The 23000-nt window shown below is 45.5% G+C and overlaps 1 protein-coding gene across 1 annotated transcript in view; it reads right to left on the minus strand.

The window, feature by feature from the left end:
* Positions 1-23000, minus strand: part of FAM227A (family with sequence similarity 227 member A) — a 57081-nt gene that overhangs the window by 1362 nt on the left and 32719 nt on the right. The window contains exons 11-16 of the mRNA XM_006155378.2: positions 22656-22743; positions 20998-21092; positions 17285-17442; positions 15479-15631; positions 11118-11255; positions 3827-3955 (exon numbers count right to left, since the gene is read on the minus strand). Of these exons, the coding sequence (XP_006155440.2) occupies positions 3827-3955; positions 11118-11255; positions 15479-15631; positions 17285-17442; positions 20998-21092; positions 22656-22743 (761 nt within the window). The remainder of the gene's footprint in view (positions 1-3826; positions 3956-11117; positions 11256-15478; positions 15632-17284; positions 17443-20997; positions 21093-22655; positions 22744-23000) is intronic.

Consider the following 23000-nt stretch of genomic DNA (forward strand, 5'->3'; position numbering starts at 1 on the left):
CCCTACACGCTAACCTCACCTCCCTTGGTTTTCTCAGGTTCCGCATGACTCCACAAAGCATTACTACATTTATTGGCCTGTGCATCCTTTTCCCTCCTTCATAGGGTGAACCCCTTGAGGTCAGGGCTGCATCTTTATCTGTCTCTGTCTCCACAGGGCCTCGGAGAGAGCTGGTTCAGAATAGACACCTCATCATGCTTATGCGACCTCTCCAAGCCCTCTTTCTTCCGAGGAGAAATGCGTCCCAATGTGGCAGGCATCGTTACCTCCCCTGACCCAGAGAAAGTCTAAAAAGGGCTTAGGAGAGCACGCAGCACATGGTAAGCACTCAACAAGTGGTAGTTCCCATAATTACTACTATTTTGTAATTTAAGAATACATATTCCATGGTGTTGTTATTAATAAATTAGAGAATGGAGGAATTGGTAAGTAAACACCCGAATGAAGGAGGGGACCTGACTTTCATTTCAATGCTGACACTGGCCTATGGTAGGTGTGAACTTTAATTGTCCTCATCCCCTGGACTAAGAATGACTAAACGAGACCCTAGCTGCAGTGGTCTTTTTGGTTTTGTTCTGTTTTAGATTACATTCAATGGCATGTGCAGGCTTCGCCTGAAAGTGTCTCCCAAACCTTGCACGTGACTTCGTCCATCGGGGCTGGAAGGTAAGGGCTAGGGAGGAGTATACCCTTCTTCCCAGTTGCTCTGGACTTCTTGGTGCTCTCCATCTCTCTGTAGATGAACCAACAAGCAGAAGTAGATTAAAAGTTGAGGACAATCAAGAGTACCAAGAAGGGAATCCCCAGACTTAAGGGAACAGCCTAGTGGGACCAGCAGTTAGCATAATGGCTATGTCACTGGACTCCTCTGTAGTCAACTGTGGTTCGAGTCCCAGACCTGGTGGCTTAAACTCACCCCAGACGTATGTGTGTGCGTGCCCAAGATCCCAAGAGGAGAATGGAGGAGAAGGGATTGCAGCATGACCATCCTCCCTGAGGGGTGATTTCTTGCTTTCTGTCTTTCTGGTGAGCACACGTGCCCTATAGCAAAAACTGCTCAAAAAAAAAAAAAAGATTATGCAGGTCAGTCCAGTGGTGTGGTGGTTAAGGCGGCTGGATCTCATGTGACTGACTGTACAGTTTGAGTCCTGGACTAGGCAGTCTGGAAAACATGCCAGGGTCATGCGTATGCATGCCCAAGACCCTGGAAGGAGAATGGAGGAGGGACTGCAGTGTAGTCATACCTTGGGGTGGGAGGTGCTCTCCTGTGTTCTCTCTCTCTTTCTTTCACTCTGTTCCTCTCCAGAGAATGTACATGACCTGTAGCAAGTTTTTTTAAAAAAAGAAAAAAAAAGTAGGTTAAAAAAAGAGAACTATACAGATTTCAAATTTTCTCACACTAAAATAAGCTCATGCTTTAATTCATTTTTTCACAAACTTTTCGAGGTCACCTTGTACTGGGAAGACTTTTATGCAACCAAGGGAGAGTCTGAAGGTGGATTATGATAAGTAAGAAACAAAAACAAAAAACCAGGCTAATTTAAACAAGTAAGTAAGTAGTTTTATTCCAGGGGTAACAAAATTTACAAGGAAGAAAATAACCTTAGTGGGGCCAGCTGTTGGCATGCAGTTTAAAATGGCAGGATCCCACAGGTCCAACTATATGGTTTGAGTCCTGGACCCGGCAACTTGAAATTATGCTAGGCATGTGTGCGTGTGTGTCCAAAATCCTGTGAGGAGAATGGAGAAGGGATTTCAGCGTGGCCATCGCCCTGGGATAATTTCTCTCTCTCTCTTCCTCTCTGTGTCTCTGGTGAGCACATGTACCCTATGGCAAAAACTAAAGTGAAAAAAAAAGGATAGTTAAGGCTGTCGTTCCGGCCCTGGAGTTTAACTGCCAGTTTAAAATTCTGGCTCCACAATTGACCAAACGTGAGAACATGGGAAACAGTCACTAAACCTTTCCGAGCATCAGTTGCCTCAGTAGTACGATAAAGATAGCAACATCATGTATCTCACAGGAGAGCTGTGAGAACGAAAACCCACATGTTGGGACTAGCAGATGGTGTAATGGTCAGTTTGCTGAACTCCCACATGGCCAACCGTGAACAGTTCAAATCCCAGACCTGGTGGCTTAAAACTCATGCCAGGTATGTGTGCGTGTGTGCCCAAAATCTCGAAAGGAGAATGGAGGAGAAGGGATTGTGGTGTGGCCATGCCCCCCAGGGGGTGATTTTTTTTGCTTTCTCTCTCTCTGTCTCTTTGGTGAGCACACCTGCCCTATAGCAAAAAACAAAAACAAAATAAAAAAACTTTCAAAACAAACAAACAAACAAAACATACACATAGCATGCTTAGAGCAAAATAAGGACTTGTAGAAATAAATATTCAATACATTATAGCTGTGGGAAACTGAGTGACCTTGCACTGTTCAAAGTGATGAGAACAAGTAAGTAAAAATTATAATAAAGAAAAAAATGACATATTATGCTACTTGATTTTCAGATTCTGAACTCTGCAGATGCACCAAACTTTTGTTCTGTTTTTGCCATAGGGCATGTGTGCTCACCAGAGAGAAGAGAGACAGAGAGAAGGAAGGAGAGAAATCGCTCCCCACCCCAGGGGGATGGCCGCACTACACTCCCGTCTCCTCCATTCTGCTCTCAGGATTTGGGGCATGCACATACATGTGCTCAGGATGATTTTCAAGACACCAGGACTGAGATTTGAACCACAGCCGCCATGTGGGAATCCAACTCCCTTAACCACCATGCCACCTGGGGGCCCCCTAAACATTGGTATTTTATGTTAATCAATAATCCTTTTTTGGGGGATGCCAGGATTTATTGATTTATTTTAAACATGTTTGTATTTATTTATCTATTTATTTATTGTGACTTTCAAGCCACCAGGTCTGGGACTTGAACCATGGGTGTTCGTAAGGGAGTCTAGCACCTCAGCCACCGTGCTACCTGCTGGCCAGAATTTAAATAGTAAAGTTTTTATGGGTTTCTGCAATAAATACTTTGACTTCTGGCTGCCCTTTTTCTGACAGATGGGGAAGTCAGGGCTCTGTGCTCTGGAAAACGTGTGTCAGTATTTGACATTCCGCCCTTCAGGAAATCTGCGTTTGAAGCTGGCCTCTTCCTCCACCCTGGAGCAGTAATCCTATGAAATAACTGCTTAACTGTTTTCTCCAAAATAAGTCCACCCCAAAACGCCCAGCGCACTCCTCCAGTGAAGTTCCTTGCACTCCTTTGAGCTCAGCAAGTTTCATATTATAAAAGGTCCAAGAGCTTAGAGAAGCATTTAATTCTGATCTTTTCTTTTAAAAAAAAAAAAAGTATTTATTATTTTTATTTTCCAGTTCGATCAGCCAGAGAGAAAGAGAAAGAAAGTGAGAAAGCAAGCCACCAGGTCCAGGACTTGAACCATGGTCAGTCATGTGGGAGTGTCCAGCGCCTTAACCACCATGCCACCTGCTGGTCCCTGATCTTTACTTTATTGTGGGAATAATGATTTCTTTCTTCTGTTTCTATTTTTTTCCAGAGGGAGTGTGTGCTTGCCAGGGAGAGAGACAGAGGGATAGAGAGGGAGAGCCAGAGAAAGAACTCTCTTGGGGCATGATCATGCTGCAATTCCTTCTTTTCCATTTCTCCATCCTGCTGAGATTTTTGGACACACATGCATACACACACATAATGGGTTTTTCAAGCCACTGGGTCTAGGCCTCACCTGCCTTAGTGACCAAGCCATGGAGCCAGCCTGGGAATAGTAATTTCTCCTTCTCAACTTTGGGCCACACTTTTCTGGTTTTCCTCCTTACCTGGTAGCAGCAGAAATATCAGTCATTCTCTGGGGAGTTCCTAGTACTGGGAACCGGACTTCCTCAGGGCTTGAGAAGGAAAAGCTCAGCCTCTGCCTCTCATTTCTTTCCCTTTGCTCTATTTCCTTTCTGTGGGGGCAACAAAAAGACATCAGCACAAATCAGAAATATAACGTGATTTTTTTCAAAGGTGTAATTGGACTCTTGATAAGTATTGAGACCAAAAGTTTGTAACCAGTAATGTTTGTTGACACAGCAGAAGTGAATGACCGGAGGAGAGCAGCACAGTGGTTAAGGTGCTAGACTCCCACATGGCTGACTATGGTTTAAATCCCAGACCCAGTGGCTTGAAACTCTTACCGGGCTTATGTGCGTGCATGCCCAAAATCCTGAGAGGAGAATGGAGGAGAAAGGGCTGTGGTGTGGCCATCCCCCCGGGTGGTGATTTCTCACTTCCTCTCTCTCTATGTCTCTGGCAAGCACACCCACCCTACTAAAAACTCTCTAAAAAAAAAAAATCAGCCTTTATGCCACTGTTCCTTTTGATCATTCTATTACATATAACTAAATTGAATCCTAATTTATAAAATACCTCGAAAAGTTGTGAGAATCAAATGCAAATTGGAAGGTTTTGTTTTGTTTCTGCTTCTGTATTCTGGAGGAATTGAAATAAAGAGGTTTGGGGATATGGGACAACCAGAGTATAGAGGGACTTGAGTGGACCCCTGGCTACTAAATGTAGGATTCCTACCTCCATTACTTTCCTCTGTTTCCAGAGTTTATGGCCCACAGGTAAAGACTGGAGGATTCTTTTTTTTTTTTTTTTTTTTTTTTGGAGGTTTTTCTTTTTTTTTTTTTTTTCCGCTACAGAGCGCGTGCCCTCGCCAGACAGACAGAGAGAGACAGAGACAGAAAGTGAGAAATCACCCCCCAGAAGGGATAGTCATGCCGGGGATCTGGGGCACGCACGCACACGCGCCCGGCGTGAGTTTTAAGCCACCGGGTCCGGGACACGAACCACGGTCGACTACGTGGGAGTCCAGCGACATAGCCATTACGCTAATTGCTGGTTCCCCAGGATTCTTTTTTTTTAAGAAACTGAGCCCTGGAACAGAAGTGTAGTTGCCGATATCTGAGGCTCTCTCAGTGAGGAGGGAGAAACGACCAGCTGAGAAGCCATGCCCACTGATGCTGACTTCTACTGTAGGCTTCTTGGGGCTCACCCATAAAGACAGCCAAGGATCATCCATAACTTAGGGAAAAACATCAAAGATGAAAGTGTTCAGAACAAGCAAACAAATACAAAGCAGAAAAATGTACCCAAAAGACGCAAACAATATGGGAGTCAGAAGAAAGTAAAAGAAAGGAAAGCCACAGAAAAGTGGGGCCAGCAGATGGCGTAGTGAACGCGCTGGATTCCCACATGGCTGATCTGATCATGGTTTGAGTCCTGTACCTGGAGGATTGAAACTCACCTGTGTGTGTGTGTGTGTGTGTGTGTGTGTGTGTGTGTGTGCGTGCCCAAAATCCCAAGAGGAGAATGGAGGAGAAGGGATTGCAGTGTGGCCATCCCCCCTGCGGGGTGATTTCTCACTTTCTCTGTCTCTCCAGTGAGCATACATGCTCTATAGCAAAAATCTCTCTTAAAACAAAAGCAAAAACAAATTCCTAAATATGGTATGAAAATACTGCATCCATGAAAAGAAAAGGATGCTATGTAAAAGGAACAACCAAATATATGAAAGAACTCACTCTAGGAAGTTAATGAAATCAGAGAGTTCTAAAAGGTAGAGGAAGGGCTGGAAGATATGAGGTAGGAATTCTCCAGAAAGGAGGCCAGAAATGCACGTGCTGGGACGCCCCTGAGTGATCTGGTCCTGTCTCATGCTGCCTTGTCCTCAGTCTTGAGTCCTGGGCCTGCTCCTGGTGCTGTGTGAACCCCCCTTGGATCCCAGGTGCAAACAATAATTTGGAAATGAAAATGGGTGCATACTAGTGGCATTGTGGCTAAGGCCCTGGATCCCATATGGCTAACTCCGCTGTTCACATCCTCCAGGTTTGAGTCCCAAATGTGACAGCTTGAAAAACCCACTGGGGGGGAGGGGCGGGACCAGCAGGTGGCATGGTGGTTAAGGCACTGGACACTCCCCCATGGCCGACCACGGTTCAAGTCTCAGACCTGGTGGCTTGCTTTCTCACTTTCCCTCTCTCTCTCTGTCTCTCTCTAGTCAAATAAAAATAAATAAATGAATAAATAAATAATTCTTTAAAAAAGAAAAACCCACTGGGGGGACCAGCAAGTGGCGTAATGGCTATGTCGCTGGACTTGCATGTAGTCGACCACGGTTCAAGCGCTGGACCCAGTGGCTTAAAATCATGCTGGGCGCATGTGCGTGCGTGCCCAAGATCCCGAGAGGAGAATGGAGGAGAAGGGATTGTGGCGTGACCATTCCCCCGTGAGGGGGATTTCTTGCTTTCTGTCTCTGTCTCTCTCTGTCTTTCTGGCTAGCGCACACGCCCTATAGCAAAAACTTCTCAAAAAAAAAAAATGAAAGAAAAACTCACTGGGTGCATGCGTATGCACCCCCAAAATCCCAAGAGAACAGAGGAGAAGGGGTGTTAGTGTGGCCATTCGCCCCGAGAGGGTTGATATCTGTTTCTCTCTTGCTCTCTCTCTGCCAAGCATACTCACCTTATGGCAAACATCTTAAAAAAACAGAAAGAAAGAAAATGGTACATAGTATTGACCTTACAGAAATAAACACGCTCGTAAGAGAATATGAATGCCACAAATTAAATAAGCTACATGGGGACTGGCAGGTAACGTGATGGCTATGTCGCTGGACTCCCACGTAGTCGACCGTGATTTGAGTCCTGGACCCGGTGGCTTAAACTCATGCCGGGTGCATGTGCGTGCGTGCCCAAGATCCTGAAAGGAGAATGGAGGAGAAGGGACTGCAGCATGGCCATCCCCCACTGGGGAATGATTTCTCACTTTCTGTCTCTCTGTCTCTTTCTGTCTTTCTGACAAGTACACACACCCTATAGTAAAAAAACTCTCAAAAAAAAATACATGAAGTGGAAAAATTCCTAGAGACATACCAATTACCAAAACTGATTCAAGAAAAATTAAAAATTCTACAAAGACTGATAACAAGTAAGAATAATGAATCAGTGATTAAGGAAAAAAGGAAAAAAAAACAAAAAACCTCTAAATGTGGGCCAGCAGGTGGTGTGGTGGTTAAGGCACTGGACTCCCACATGGTCGGCCATAGTTTGAGTCCTGGACCTGGTGGCTTCAAATTCACATTGGGCATGTGTGCATGTGTGCCCCAAATCCCGGTGGTTTCTCTCTCTCTCTGTCTCAGGCAAGCACACATGCCCTACAGCAAAAATCCCTCTCTTAAAACAAAACCTCTCAATGAAAAGTCCAAAGAGGCAGCCCTGTGGAACAGTGTTGAGCTCTATACATTGGGTGCTGATGTCCACGAGGCTGATGCAGGTTTTAATTCTGAACCTGGTGACATGGAAAATATGCCAAGCACATGTGTGTGAGCTGCCCATATTCTGACAGGATGGAAAAGTAGGAGAGAAGGGATTGTGGCATGGCCATACCCCATTAGGAAGTGCCCTCTATCCCATGCTCATGTGAGCACACACGCCCTTAAAAAAAAAAAAAATCAGGACTACACAGCTTCACTGGTAAATTCCACTAAACAGTTAAAGAATTAACACCAGTTCTCCTCAAGCACTTTCAAAGAATTTAGAGTATTTCATAACTCATTCTGAGGCCAGCATTACCCTGATACCAAAGTCAGACAAAATACTACAAGAAAAAAATATTACAGACATTCTCCCTAATGAATATAGGAATAGAAATTCTCAAAAAATACAAGCATGCTGGCTCCAACAAAATATTAAAAGGATCGGGCCAACTGGTGGCATATTGATTAAGGGGCTGGACTCCCACATGGTCAACTGCAGTTCGAGTTCTGGACCCGGTGGCTTGAAAATCATGCCAGGTGCATGTGCATGTGTGCCCAAAATCCCAAGAGGGGAATGGAGGAGCAGAGATTGCGAAGTGGCCATCTTCCTGGAGGCAGGGTGGAGGGGTATGGAGGAGAGGTGATTTCTCACTTTCCCTCTCTCTGCCCCCTTTTATCTCTCTCTGTCTCTCTCCAGCGAACACATGCACCTTATGGCAAAAAAAAAAAAAAAAAAAGAAAGGAAGGAAGGAAGGAAGAAAGAGAAAAACACTCTGCTTGGCGTGTGTGTGTGTGTGTGTGTGTGTGTGTGTGTGTGCGCGTGCTTGCTCAGAACCCTGAGAGGAGAATGGAAGAGGAAGGATTATAGTCATTCCTTCTGGGGATGCTTTTTTTCACTCTCCCCGCCCCTCTGGTGAATGTACATGCCCTAGCTAACTAAGTAAGCAAATAAATAAATAAATAAAATATTAAGAGGGTTATAACCAAGACCAAGTGAGATTTGTCCTAGGAAGACAAGAGTGGTTCAATATACAAAAATCAATCACTATAATACACTACATTAAAGGGATAAAGGGGGAAAATTCTACATGATTACTTGGAAGATTCAGAGAAAGCATTTAACAAGAACCAGTGGCCTTTCATAATAATAAACATGCAGAAAATTAGGCATAAAAGAGAAACTCCTAAAACGATTAAGGACATTTATGAAAACCCTAACATCACATTCAATGGTCAAAGGTAAAAAATATCCCCTAAGACCAGGAACAAGACAAGAATGCCTGCTTTTACCACTGGGTTTCCATGTTGTAGCATGAGGTCTGGACAAATTAAGAAAGGAAAAGAAATAAAAGGATCCAAATCGAAAATAAAGTAAAACTATATTTGCCGGTGATGATTATATATATTAATATAAAAATATCCTAACAAATTCTAAAAAAAAAAAGAAAAAACACCCTCAAACCAACCATTATATATGATAAACAAATTCGGGACCAGCAGTTGGCGTAATGGCTATGTTGCTGGACTTTCGTCAACCAGCAGTTGGCGTAATGGCTATGTTGCTGGAATCCCATTTAGTCAACCGCAATTCGAGTCCTGGACCTGGTGGCCTATCACGCCCGGCTTGTGTGTGCATGTGTGCCCAAGATCCCGAGAGGAGAATGGAGGAGAAGGGATTGTGGCGTGGTCATCCCCCCCGGGGTGTGTGTGTGTGTGATTTCTTGCTATCTGTCTCTCTGTCTCTCTGTCTTTCTGGTGAATGCATGTACCCTATAGCAAAAACCTCTCAAAAAAAAAAAAAATCAGCACAAAATGTACCAAAGACCTAAATACATCAGGTCAAAGTATAAAGGAGAAAGCTATTGTGGGTTGAATTTTATCCCTCAAAAGACATGCTGAGGTTGTAAACCCCAGTCCCCATTGGTGCGACCGTTTTGGGAAACAATTGTTACAGACTTGATCAAGTTAAATAAGGACATTAGGAACGCCGTTAGCTAATAGGACCAGAGTCTTTACAAGGAGAGAAGATACACAGCACAGGCACGGGGGAGGCCTTGCGCTGGTAAAGGCAGAGGCGGAGTGAAGCACCTACGTTGGCCTGAGCTGTAATCTGCCTGGAGTGCCAGCTCAGCTTTCCCTTCTCCCGAGACTAGCAAACCAAAAGAACTGACCACTTCGTACTCTGTTACTTTGAGGTCTCCTCTGAGGATTTATGCAACTTTGATGTGTGTGGCTCAGCTACATGTTCTTTTTCTCCTTCGAGACTGTGAACCATGAGGGCGAGGACCTTAATTAATCTCTCTCTTTGTATCCTTAGTACTTGGCAGGGCAGGTCTTGAGTGAATGCTCACTTGCCTTCTCTGTGCCCGTTTTCTGTTCAGCAGAATGGGGCTGATGATGTCTAATAGGGTTTTGATGAGCTAGCAATAAAACAGAGTGGACACTTTGTCTGGAGGTATCTCACCCATTCTGTCCTATGTCGCCGACTGTGTCCTGGGCTCTCTGACCACAGGAACACACAGGCCTGGCTAATCACAGCGCTGCTTCCTTCCAACAAAGTTGATCTAGACTGGCTGGGTGGGCAAGAACCCAGACAGAGCCATCAGAGACTTCTGTGAGGTTTCACTTACGGGGCTGAGAGAGGATGTCTTCTTGTAAGGATATAGGCTTGGGGCTGCCATGGCCCTGAGGGCAGAGGTAGCTTGAAAAAGAAGGGAACAGCCCTCTTGACCTTAGCACCATTTTCTCGGAAACCTGCACGCAATGGGAGCCAAGTAGAGGAGGAGGTGAAAGCGCAGGCTGAAGCATAGAAGAAGAAAGATGAGGCAGAGGTTCAAGTAAACAGCTGTGCACCTGTGAAGGCGTCTGCAGTGGAAACAGAATGTCGGAGGCTCGGGGCGCTGGGACAAGTTGAACTGCCAGATACTGTCGACTCTGTCTCTGAATCTAGAACTTCCATGGCCAGCGGATCGCCAAGACCTCCAAGAGACCCACGTTGCTCCTAACAGAACAGCCCCTGTGGTCCTTTCCCCTGAACCAGTGACATTCTGGGACTAGTGCTGTTACTTGTGGCTGAGTGTAGTCTGTGTATAATAAATCATCTTTTCTGTCATAGCTAAAAAAAAAAAGAAAAGAAAAAGAAAAAGAAGGGAGCAAACAGCGGGACAGAGAGTTAAGAGAGAGAGGAAGAGAAGGTCTGAAAATTTCATTAAGCCCTAAGACCCAGCAGGCCTGCAGCCAGCCTGCCAGGCTGCCTTCCCAGTAATTTGTGCCACTAGCTTCTCCTGCCAGGCTGGTCTGAGCTGGCTTCCTGGCACTCAAAGTGCATGTAGTCATCAAGGGCACAGCCCAGTGCTTGGCATGGAGGCAGTTCGGTCACTGTCAGCTCTTCCTACCACCAATAATAATGAAAAAGTGAGAGCCAAGTGCGTAGTACCTACAGTACATGACCGTCTATGTGTTCTCTCCCATGTCATATGAATTCCTAGACTGTTCACAATTACACTTAAAAAAAAAAAGATGTTTGCCATAGGGCACATGTGGTCACCAAAAATACAAAGAAAGAGAGAGAGAAAGCGAGAAATCGCCCCCCAGGGGGGTTGGCCACCCCACAATCCCTTCTCCTCTAGTCTCCTCTCAAGATTTTGGACACACATGTGCACGCACACGCCCCCAGTGTGTTTGAAACAACCAGGTCCAGGACTCACACCACAGTTGGCTATGTGGGAGTCCAGCAATGTAACTATTACGCCATTTGCTGGTCCCCACAATTCTACTTTTTCCATGATTTTTTTGTTCAAACAAACCTTAAAAGAAATGTAATTTCTCTGCAATGGGCTCCGTTAGACTTCTCAGGTAATTCATCGCTGACTTGTGACGGTGGGAGGATCGTGTGGTTTGCCTTTTTCTTATCTGCTGCTTTTTGATCGATGTTCTTCACCTCCCTGGGGGTACAGAGAAAAGGCTAAGTGTTAATATGACCTTGTCACTCCTGTTTTCATTGTTTAGGCAGGCAAATAGTTCCAAGTTCCAGCCCACTGCCAAGAGCGATGGGCTGAAAAAGAGGGCTGAGTGCACAGCATTTGGTCATCCATATCACCCCTGGGGAGACAAAGAGGAATAAGAAATGATCCTTGAACACAAGGAGCATAAACTCAAATGAGAGAGACAGGGAAGAAAATCCATGATCTGAGAGATTGCTGAAGTACGCAGGAGCTTTAAAGGCAAGCTGAATTCAGCTTGGAGCCTTGCCACTTGCTATGTGACCTTTGGACAAATTACTTAGCCTCTCTAGGCCTGTGTACTCACTTCAGCCTGGTGATAGTATGACCCAGTGCTGTGATGCGGATTTAGTTACCATAGGTTCAAGTGCTTAACACAGTGACTGACATACAGAAAGTGCTCAGTTAACGACAGCTGTTGGGCCAGCAGGTGGTATGGTGGTTAAGGTGCTGGATTCCACATGACTGACTCCACGGTTCGAGTCCCAGAAAATCACGCTAGGTGCATAAGTGTACCTGCCCAAAAATACTGATAGAAGAATGGAGGAGAAGAGATTGAGGTGTGGCCAACCCCACTGTGGAATGGTTTCTCACTTTCCCTCTCTCACTGTCTCTCTTGAGGGAGTGCATGCACCCTATGGCAAAAACCTAAATAATAAATAAATAAATACATGTCAGCTGTTGCTGTTATTATAGGAGACAGTTTTCAGTGGGATGTGTTCATGTAAGTCCTAGCCCACCTACAAGTAATATTCCACATGGAAATCTGCCACTAACATAAGAGACAGGGAAGAAAAATAATATAACATAACTCATGTTAGGGCTACTATTTAAACAACGACGACGACAACCCAACTTTCTACTATTTAAAATGTTAAATACATATAAAGTAAAGAACACAGTATAATTAACACAGTTTACCCATTATCTACTTCAATGATTGTCAAACTAAGATCCATCTTCTTCTTTAAAATTTTGTACTCACCAGAGAGACACAGAGAGAGAGGGAGGGAGAAAGCCATTCCCATGGGGAATGCGGGTCTCAAGGTGAGCTGATCTTTACACAAAAATGGGAGCTAATAATTACAAAAGGAATGGAAGAGATCAAAGTCACCGTTTTGCAGTCCATACTATAATAATATACTCAGCAAGGATGGCATCGGAGGGTGACTCCACTGGGAAGGCTGTCAGGACAGCACGCTCACACCGCTGAAGGATCACATCACTCATCACTGACCAATCGGAGCAGCTGACGAGCACCCTTCCAACATAGCGCTCTGCAGACACCGCCAGCACCAGCTGTTCAAACTCAGTAGCACCTGCAGCGGGGCAACCTGACATGATGGGCTCCCTGGAGGGGACAATGTGAATACCCAACAGCATCTATTAAGGATTCTTAGCAGACAGATTCAACCTGAATCTAATCGATCTTTGAGTGTAGACATAGGTCCAGTGTACAGGAAATTCAGGATATAATGTAATAAGTTCAATGATACCCTGAGGAAATGTCAGAAAAATGTGGTTTTAACTCTTCAAACGAGTCCATGTCATTAAAATAATAGTATTTCAGGGACCAGTGAATGGCATGGTGGTTATGTCATTAGACTCCCACATAGTTGACCGTGGTTCGAGTCCCAGACCTGGCGGCTTAAAACTCACACTGGGCAGGGACCAGCAGTTAGCATAATGGCTATGTCACTGGACTCCCACGTAGTTGATCGCTGTTCAAGTCCCAAACCCGGTGGCTTAAATCACGCCAGGCACATGTGCATGCGTGCCCAAGATCCTGAGAGGAGAATAGAGGAGAAGAGATTGCAGCGTGACCATCCCCTCTGCGGGGTGATTTCTTGTTTCCTATCTCTCTGTCTTTCTCTGTCTGTCTGGTGAGCGCTCGTGCCCTATAGCAAAAACCTCTCCAAAAAAAGAAAAAAAAAAAAAAAAACTCACACTGGGCACGTGTGCATGAGTGCCCAAAATTCTCAGAGAAGAATAGAGGAGAAGGGATTGTGGCATGGCCATTCCCTCCTAGGGGGTGATTTCTTGCTTTCTGTCCCTCTGTTTCTCCGGTGAGCTCACGTGCCCTATAGCAAAAATCTCTCTCTCTAAAATAATAATAATAATAATGATAATAAATAATTTTTTAAAGGAGATAAAGGGACAAGTTCTGTGGCTTGTGGCTAAGGCAGCTGGATCCCTCATGGTCAACCAAGTGGTTCAAGTCCTCAGAATCAAAGGCTTGAGAAACAAGCCAGGCACATGTGTATGGGTGCCCCAAATCCCAAAAAGGATGGAGAAATGGAGGAGAAGAGATTGCAACATAACCCTGTCCCATTGAGGGGTGTTTTCTGCCTCTCCTCTCTTTCTGGCAAGTGCATATGGCCTCTGACCAAAAAAAATAAAAAAAGAGCAGGGCACTACTACAGATTAAAAGACACCAAAGAGATAAATATTCCTGGTCTTTGATTGAAGCCTGGAGCAGTAAGTCAAAAAAGACACTTTAGAGGCCAGCAGGTGGTGTGGTGGTTAAGGCAATGACCCCCACAGGGACAAACGCATTTCGAGTCCCAGACCCAGCAACTTGAAAATCAGGCGAGGTGTGTGTGTGTGTGTGTGTGTGTGTGTGTGTGTACGTGTGTCCAGAATCCTAAGAGGAGAGGAGAAGGGATTGTAGCATGGCTATTCCCTGTCTCTCCGCCCCACCCCTGTCTCTCTCTGGAGAGCGCATGCATCCTATGGTAAAAAACTTAAAAAAAAAAAAGGGGGGGGTGGCAGGTGGTGTGGTAGTTAAGGGTGCTGGACTCCCACATGGCGGACCATGGTTTGAGTCCTAAACCTGGTGGCGTGCTTTCTCACTTTCTCTCCTGCTCTCACTCTGTCCTTGTCTGGTCAATTTAAAATAAATAAAGTTAATAAAATAATTCTTTTTTTTTTTTTTTTAATCATACTGTAGACAGAATTGGGGAATTTGGACTAGATGTTAGCGAAGCAAAGGTGGCAAAATGTGAATCCTTGGTAAACGCAGTGATACGATAAGGTGTTAGTGGTCCTCTCCTTTCTACTTCTCTGAAAGGTCTGAGCCGTTTTAAATGAAATTGAAACACTGAAAAGGACAGAGAACACAGGGGAATGCTGATAACAGTGTCAAATGGGGGAAATGTCTCATGCAGACTGACAGCATGACTCCGCTACTTTCGCTTAGCCGAGGTATATGTGCCCAGAAAAAAAAAAAAAAAAAAAAACCTGACTTATAGAACTACATTGACAATGTATATTCCTACGTGCTTTCCTGTGGCTTTTCAGGCTTTCTGTTTGCTTTCACTGAGCATGTAATGTTTTGTAGTTAGAAAAAAATAACTTAAAAAAATAGATCTGTGTCCGTTATTATGGAGTTCACATTCTGACTACAGAAAGCAGACTGGGCTTCGGTCAGGGGGTGACATAATGGAAACACAATTGGATTCATATTGGAGAGGTCCTGGGTTCCCATCTCAGGAACTCCCTGAGAGTGTTGGGTGCACGAGCCTGTGATCCCCACCAGCTAAGACTTAGGGTGCATCAGGGCAGGAGAGACCCTGTGGGAGTAGCTGTGTCTGTTTCTGTCTCTCATGGAGAAAACGATACATAAGCTTAAAAAAAAAAAAAAAAGAACGAAAGAAAAAAGGAAAGAAAGATGGGTCAGCTGGTGGTGTGGAGGTTAAGGTGCTGGATCCCACATGGCCAACTGTGCAGTTCGAATCCCAAAACTAGTGGCTTGAAAACCTCACTGACGCGTGTGCGTGCGTGCCCAAAATCCCAAGAGGAGAATGGAGGAGAAGGGATTGCGGTGTGGGTGATTTCTCCCCACCCCTTGTCTCTCTCTGGCAAGTGTATCATCTCTGCAGCAAAAATAAATACATAAATAAATAAATAAATAAATAAATAAATAAATAAATAAATAAATAAATAAATAAATAAATAAATAAATAAATAAATAAATAAATAAATAAATAAATAAATAAATAAATAAATAAAACTGAAAAAGGAAGGAAGGAAGGAGGGAGAGAGGGAGGGAGGAAGAAAGAAAAAGCAAGCAAGCCAACTGTGCTTCAGATAGTTACAGGGCTAGGCCCGAGTTAGAGATTACCACAATGAGCTGGGACAGGCATTTCCCTGAGGCCCCTTTGTACCTGAGGAAGTTGTCTTGCAGCTCCTTGAAGTACTCATCGAAGTAATCCCATTCGCTCCAGTGAAGCCGGTACAGCTCATTTAAGTTGTTCTTTCGCTTCTTCATGTTGCTCAGGGTCAGGCGGATGACGTCAGCATACGTCAGGGTTGACTCAGTGGCTTCTGTGGTCAAGGGTAACCCCAAGTGTCGGGCTGTGTTGACTGCACTATTAGCAGCCAAGCCTAGTGCATGGGGATGGTGGGAGTGTGGGACAGCAGAGAGGGCAAAAGGCTGACCCTTCTGTTCTCCGACCGTGGCCTGCTTTGGGAGGAAGAGGCTGTGCTCTCCATCCCAGGCTGTCTCCACCTTGTGATAAAGCCTTCCTCTGCCCCTGCCGGTGGGAGGGCTAGGGCCCACTTTCCTAGACTGTCATCTGGAATTCCTATTCCGTCACCACTATGGTGACTAGGAAGTTTCCAATTTTCTTTCCTTTCAGGCCCAAGTCCTCATTCCCCATTTCTAGTTTGTATGTTGAAAAATCTCTCTGCTCGGCACCTCCACCCCTTCTTGTGGGGTGAGAGTCTCAGCTATGTTTATCTCAAGCTGTGAGCCTCAGACAAATCATCCTCCATTTTCTCATCTATAATATCAAATAGTAATAATAACACCTACGTTTAGCGATGTTAGCAATATTTATCGAGTGCCGACTGTGTGCCGTTTGATCACAATGTTCTTAGTTATAATTATGTTTATTTGGGGAATGTGCAGAGACACTGAGCTTCTGAGATCTCCAGGTCAGGGGCTCAAATCTAGGGCTACGTATCCCCAACCCAAGTTCTTGCCACTATGAGACACTCTCTCTACAGACCACTAAGGCCACGTATGAGAAGACCCTTCATAGACCACAAAGCATTCTGAAGTATGACTTAATGCTACTCACACAGAGCATGTAAATAAGTCTGGGAAGATGAGGTGCTATGGGGCAGGGGATGCAAAATCCTACCCAGCCCGACACCAAAACGCTCCTGGAGAGGAGCTCAGTGCAGCTGGGCGCCACGTCCGCACTCGCTCCCTGAAGACACTGTGTAAGTCCTTATCCATGTAACAGCCCAGGAGGAAGGTGCCCTTATCCCTATTTTATAGATTTTTAAAAAATGAGGCCCTGGGAGAAGCTGGAAAATATCTTAAAGCCACTCAGCTGCTTACTGGTAGAGGGCGTTCCTGAGTCCAAGTGTATTTAGACCAAGTCAATTTGATTTTAAATAGAACTCATGTTCCGACCTCTAGGGAGAAATGCTAAGACTCAAGGTGCCAGTGCATGCCATACCTATTTTCTTGAGATGTGAGGTTCTTCCAACTGCATGCCATACCTATTTTCTTGAGATGTGATTTTCTTCCAGCTTTTTAGGATAAAAGGCAATGGGGCCTGGGATTTGCTGATGGGTCTACGGGAGGGTGCCTGAGGAGGGTATTAGATGAAATACACACCAAAATCCCTGAACAGTGAGCATCTGGGAAGCATTATTTAGCTCCAAAGTATGCTTAAGTATGCAGCTGGCTCACTCATTCTGCTAGATGGAAAAACGGAGATTTTGCATGCTGGAAAATCCAGCCTGACAGAGTCCTGCTGCCAGCTCACGAGGCTGGCTCTAGGTTTGGATCTAAGATGAGCAAGATTCTGACCCTGAGGTCATACGGATGGCCACCCCTGAGCAGCACCGCTGTGTGCCGGGTGCTGCACTAAGGTCTGGCCTCCAGCAGAAGCTTGCTTCTGGGAAGAGGAGCAGGGCCTGGGTACCACATGCCCCACCCACAGTGACAAGGATATGGGAGGCTCTTGGTTTTTTCCCTCCTGACTATCAACTCGTCTCTGCCATTCTGCCGCAGAACGGAGTAGTTCAGGAGGAAGTACACAATCAGAGGGCTCTTCCCATAAATGTTGAAGAGGTTCGAAGTCAGCCCAGGGCTTTTGCAAGCAGGGTAAGACTGAGGAGGAAAGAAAGAGGAGAAAATAAGGAATACCGTCATTTTTATAGCATATGTTAAGAAACACAGGACCAACCACCATTCTGCGTGGTTGACGGTGGACCGAATCCCAATCCTGGTGGTTTGGAAAACATGTGGGGCGTGTGTGTGTGTGTGCACATGTCTGTCCAAAATTCCAACAGGGAGACCAGCAGATGGTGTAATCGTTACATTGTTGATCTCCCACATAGTCAGCCACCGTTCGAGTCCCGGACCCAGTGGCTTAAAATTCACGCTGGGCGCGTGTGAGTTCATGCCCAAAATCTCAAGAGGAGAATGGAGGAGAAAGGATTGCAGCATAGCTGTCCCTGTGAGGGGTGATTTCTCACTTTCTGTCTCTGTCTCTCCAGTGAGTGTATGCACCCTATATTAAAAAAAAAAAAAACTCTCTAAAAAAAGATAACAAAATTCCAACAGGATGAAGAAGTGGAGAAGATATTACAGCATGACTATCCCCCACTGGGGGGGTGCTTTCTCATTCTTCGTCTCTCTGTCTCTGATGAGTACAGGCACCTTCTGGCAAAAAAAATAATAAAATAAAGGCATGCCAGGTGCATGTGTGCATGCCCAGGGTTCTAGCAGGCTGGAGGACTGGAGGAAGGGGATTGCAGCATGACTGAGCCCTGTGGAAGGTGCTTCTCTCTCTTCTCATTCTCTCTCTCTCATGCATGCATGTGCTCTATCGTGAATTGTAAAATGAATAAGTAATAAGAAAAAACATAAAGGCACTCGTGTCCTTTAATTTAGTAACTACAATTTTAGGATGTATCTTAAGGAAATTACCAAAAATAAAGAAAAAAGGCTTAGGCACTAAGATGTTTCCTGCAGAAATAGCCACTATACATAGCAAAAGATAGAATGACATAAATTATTGCTAAGCAAAAGAAGCCAGTCCCAAAAGCCACATATTGTATGATTACATTTATAGGAAATGCCCAGAATAGGGGAATCAGAGGGACAGAAAATAGAGGAGTGGTTTCTAAGGGCTGAGGGAGGGGAGAGCAGTGCTGCTACAGCACAGGCAACCCTGCCCGGGAGAGACAGCACCAAGATTGGAACTCACGTCTGTCTGTTTCACCAGGCCCTCAAAAAAGGGATGGTGAAAAGTTTCCACTGCTAAATATCGAGAAGAAATGGGCAGCAGTGGGGCCAGCAGGTGGTGTGATGGTTAAGATTCTGGACTCCCACATGGTCGATTGTGGTTTGAGTCCTGGACCTGGTGGCCTGAGGGTCATTCTGGGTGCATGGGTGCCCATGCCCAAAACCCTGGGAAGAGGATGGAAGAGAAGGAATTTTGTGGTGTGGCTATCCCCCCGGGTGGGGGGTGTGGGGGGGATTTCTCACTTTCCCTCTCATTGTCTCTTACTGTTTCTCTCTGGTGAGCACACACACCCTGTGGTAAAAACCTTAAAAAAGAAAAAAAGAAATGTGGAAGATTCACGAAATCTACACTCTTCGCTCTACTTGGCCTAAATTCTATTGGATGACTCCCTTGCTCGCTTGTATTTGGGAAGACCCCAAGCCTGTTGGGGTCTTGGGGGCCTCTTCCCACTACAGCAGGCTCCAAGTCCCTTTAATACCATCCCTCACCTGCTGAGGTTTGGTGGAGAAAGAGGGAGAAGAGAACACACACGAACCTGGTGCCTCTCATGCTGGGTACTGTGCCAGCGACAAAGCTCAGCAGGGGGAACACAGGCTTGGGCCAGTCCCATAGTGCAGTATTAGGCACTGTGTGCAGGAAAATGGATCCTAGGGATCAGCAGGTGGCGTGGTGGTTAAGGTACTGGACACTCCCACATGGCTGACTGAGGTTCAAGTCCTGGACCCGCTGGCTTGCTTTCTCACTTTCCCTCTCTCTCTCTCTGTGTGTCTTTCTATGGTCAAATTAAAATAAATGAATGAATAAATAAAGTTAAATAAGTAATTATTAAGAAAGAAAGAAAAAAAGAAAAGTGGATCCACATGGCCAACCTCTGTTTGAATCCTGGTCCTAGTGGCTTGAAAAACATGTCTGGTACATGTGAGCCCAGAAGCCCAACGGGGTAGAGAAATGAAGGGAACAGGATTGCAGTGTGACCGAACCCCACTGGGTGTGCTTTCATTCTCCCTCTCTCTCTTGCGAGTGCATATGCCCTCTGACAATTAAAATAAATAAATAGATAGATAGATAGATAGATAAACTCAGGCCGAGAGCCAGAGCCAGACGGATTGGCATGGAAGTCTTGTTTTTATCACTTATTTTGCTTTATAGTCATAGGAAAATTAGTTACCTGCTCTCAGCATCACTTTCTTCACTAGTAAACTGGAGAAAAGCGGTAGTAACGAAGCCAGAGGACCATGACGGGAAAGTGAAATACACTGCATGCCTGAGGTTTCGTGCAGTGCCTGACGAATAGTAGGTGCTCATCAAATGCTGATTATCATCACTCCCCGAGTAACCTTAGGACAGCCCATGCCCTGGAAGTGATTTCCCATTTTTGCGGGGTTTTTTTGGTGGTTTTTTTTTTTTTTTTTTGAGAGGTTTTTGCTATAGGGCATGTGCGCTCGCCAGACAGACTGAGAGAGACATAGAGACAGAAAGCGAGAAATCACCCCCCAGGGGGATGGTCATGCCGCAATCCCTTCTCCTCCATACTCTTCTTGGAGCATGCAAACGCGCCCGGTGTGAATTTTAAGCCACCAGGTCCAGGACGCGAACTGTGGTCGACTATGTGGGAGTCCAGCGACATAGCCATTACGCTAACTGCTGGTCCTGATTTCCCATTTTATACAGTAGAAAACTGAGACTTACTGCTCTCTTTCCATTATGTATAGGCTCCTGAGTTTTGAGCAGGTAATTTATGTCTTTATTTTTAAAGAATTATTTATTTAATTTTTAAAATATTATTATTTAATTTGCTATAGGGCATGTGTGCTCACCAGTGAGAGATATAGAGCGAGGGAAAGTGAGAAAGCAAGCTTGCTAGGTCTGGGACTCAAATAGAGGTCGGCCATGTGGGAGTCTAGCTCCTAAACCACCATGCCACCTGCTGGCCCTATTGAGCAGGTAAGTTAAATCCCTGGAAAAATCCAGAAAAATGTTCTGTCAATTTGTGCCAATCTCTTTCAGGAATTACCCAGGGGAAATTTCTTGACTAAATCACCTGAGTCTACAATCAGACGTACCCCAATTCTTATCCTGATAATTCTTTGTTTTAGTTTGCTATAGGGCACATGTGCTTACCAGAGAGAAATCGCCCCCCAGGGGAATGACCACACCACAATCCCCCCTCCTCCATTCTCCTCTTGAGATTTTGGGCATGCATGCACATGCAGCCAGGGTGTTTTTCAAGTCACCGGGTCTGGGTTTTGAATGGCATAGTCCGTCCTGTGGGATCCAGTCACCCCAGCCATCATGCCGCCAGCTGGCCCAACCCTGACAATTCTTACCCTATGAGATAGAGCAAGATCTTCTAGCCACCTCTCCCATCCACTTTTAAATCACCTCTACTATTAAACTTCCCATCATGTGCTCACCTGCTTAGGAAGCATGTTCTCTAATTCTCTTGCTTCTGATATCCTCTTGACCTGTTGTGTAGCTTTCCTCAAGACTGGGGTCTGACAGTGATGATCTGCCAATGTGGTGTTAGGAAAACATGGTCACTGGAGCTGGCCAGCTGTGATGAGACAGAGCCCATGGCAGAGCGCAGCTTCGTACTGGAGTGCAAATGCCTGGTGTACTCGGATCACGGCAACACGCTAGAGGAGGGAGCTGTCGCAAACGCACCCCATTTCATCGCTCTTCAGCCAGACATACACCTGCAGGCTGTGCATTTGTCCAGCTGCTTATCTATTCATCTGTCCTTTCATGCACCCACCCATCCAGCACATCTACTGAGCACATTCTACGTACTGACCCACGCTAGGTCCTAGGAACACGCTGTCGTCAGGGAACTCAGTTAAATAGCAATGCACATACATAAATGTCAGTGGTAAGATAACACCAAATCAGATGCCAGGTGGACGTCTGTACAGGATACAGCACGGCCACAGGACAAGGGAGAAGAGGCTTACATTCTTTAAAAATACTAAGCAGTACCAGGCATGGTGGTTTAATTAAGAGAGAAAAGGTCAACTCTTGCACAGAACTCTGATGTTTCTGTAGAAGTTTAATAGAAAATATCTGAAGATGGGCAGAGACAAACAGCAGCTCCGCTCTAAGTGAGTAACAATTACAATGACTAGAGTTCTCTCTGTCTCTTTGTGTGTGCTCGCCAGAGATAAACAGAAAGAGGGGGAGGAGAAAGCACCCCACAATGGGGAAAGGTCACCGTGCAATCCCTTCTCCTCTATCACTTCATCCTTTCAGGATCTGGGGCACGCAGGCTCACACTTTGACTTTCCCCTAAGACTCCAAGATAGGTTGTGGTCTCTACCCTCCCGACTCTGTTCTGCCCCTGTCCGGCCCTGGGGCTTCCCTCTGGACCCTGAATGGTGTGCAGTGCCTTGCCTCTTGTGTCCAGGGGAATGGTGAGTAACATTAAACTTTTCTTTTTCTTGTTTTTGTTTGTTTTTAGAGATTTAAGCTATAGGGCACATGTGGTCACTGGAAAGACAGCTAGAAAGCGAGAAATCACCCTCCTGTGGAAATGGCCACACCATAATCCCTCCTCCTCTACTCTCCTTTCGAGGTCTTGGGCATGCATGCACATGTGCCTGGCGTGTTTCAAGCCACCCAATCTGGGACTTGAACCATGGTCAACCATGTGGGAGTCCAGCGGCTTAACCACCATGTCACCCGCTGACCCCACATTGAACTTTTCTTTCACTGGCAGTGATCTGTGTTTTCCACTCGGGCACTTTGATAAATTAAGACCCAGATACAAATCAGTTCCCACCTCAGTAGACACTGGTTTCTGGTGACTGCAGGAGAGGGGAAGTAATCACATCTGCAGTTCACTTTCTTCCAGTGCCAACACCGTCTTCCACACAGACAGCGGACTGTGCTGACTCACCATCACGCAAGTGTAACTTAAGCAGTGTTTAATCACATAAACTATTTCTTTGTACCCAGGCCCAGGCTAGAGCCTCAAGTGTAAAGTAGGGTAGCAAACTGTTTCAAACCAACCTGAGAATCCAGTTTTATGATAAAACCTGAGCCAAGGCCTACTTTCCCCTTCTGGTAGTTAGTGTACCTTTTGTGGCACTCTGTGTCCGCGCGCTGTCTTCTGAATTCTTCTTGACTGAAGAGGACCGCTCATTGTTTGAATTTATACTAGAAGACTCCAGAGAAAGGAAAGGGGAGAAGGACAAAGTTAGCAAAACTGGAAGTGAGAAGAATACAAAAAGTAGTATGTGTGCAATTTCTTAGCTACTTCTCATTGTCGTTAGCAAAGGAACACACAGAGCGAGACCTTTTAGGCACAGCTTGACAATCTCAGGCGCACGGCAGAGAAGCGGCTGCTGTGGAAACCCAAGGGCTGGGAACTGAGGCAGTCTGGGGCTCCAGGCCCAGTGTGTCACTCAGCTTCTAGTGTTCT

The sequence above is a fragment of the Tupaia chinensis genome, unplaced genomic scaffold (assembly GCF_000334495.1).
Source record: "Tupaia chinensis unplaced genomic scaffold, TupChi_1.0 Scaffold000450_1, whole genome shotgun sequence".
Classification (NCBI taxonomy): domain Eukaryota; kingdom Metazoa; phylum Chordata; class Mammalia; order Scandentia; family Tupaiidae; genus Tupaia; species Tupaia belangeri.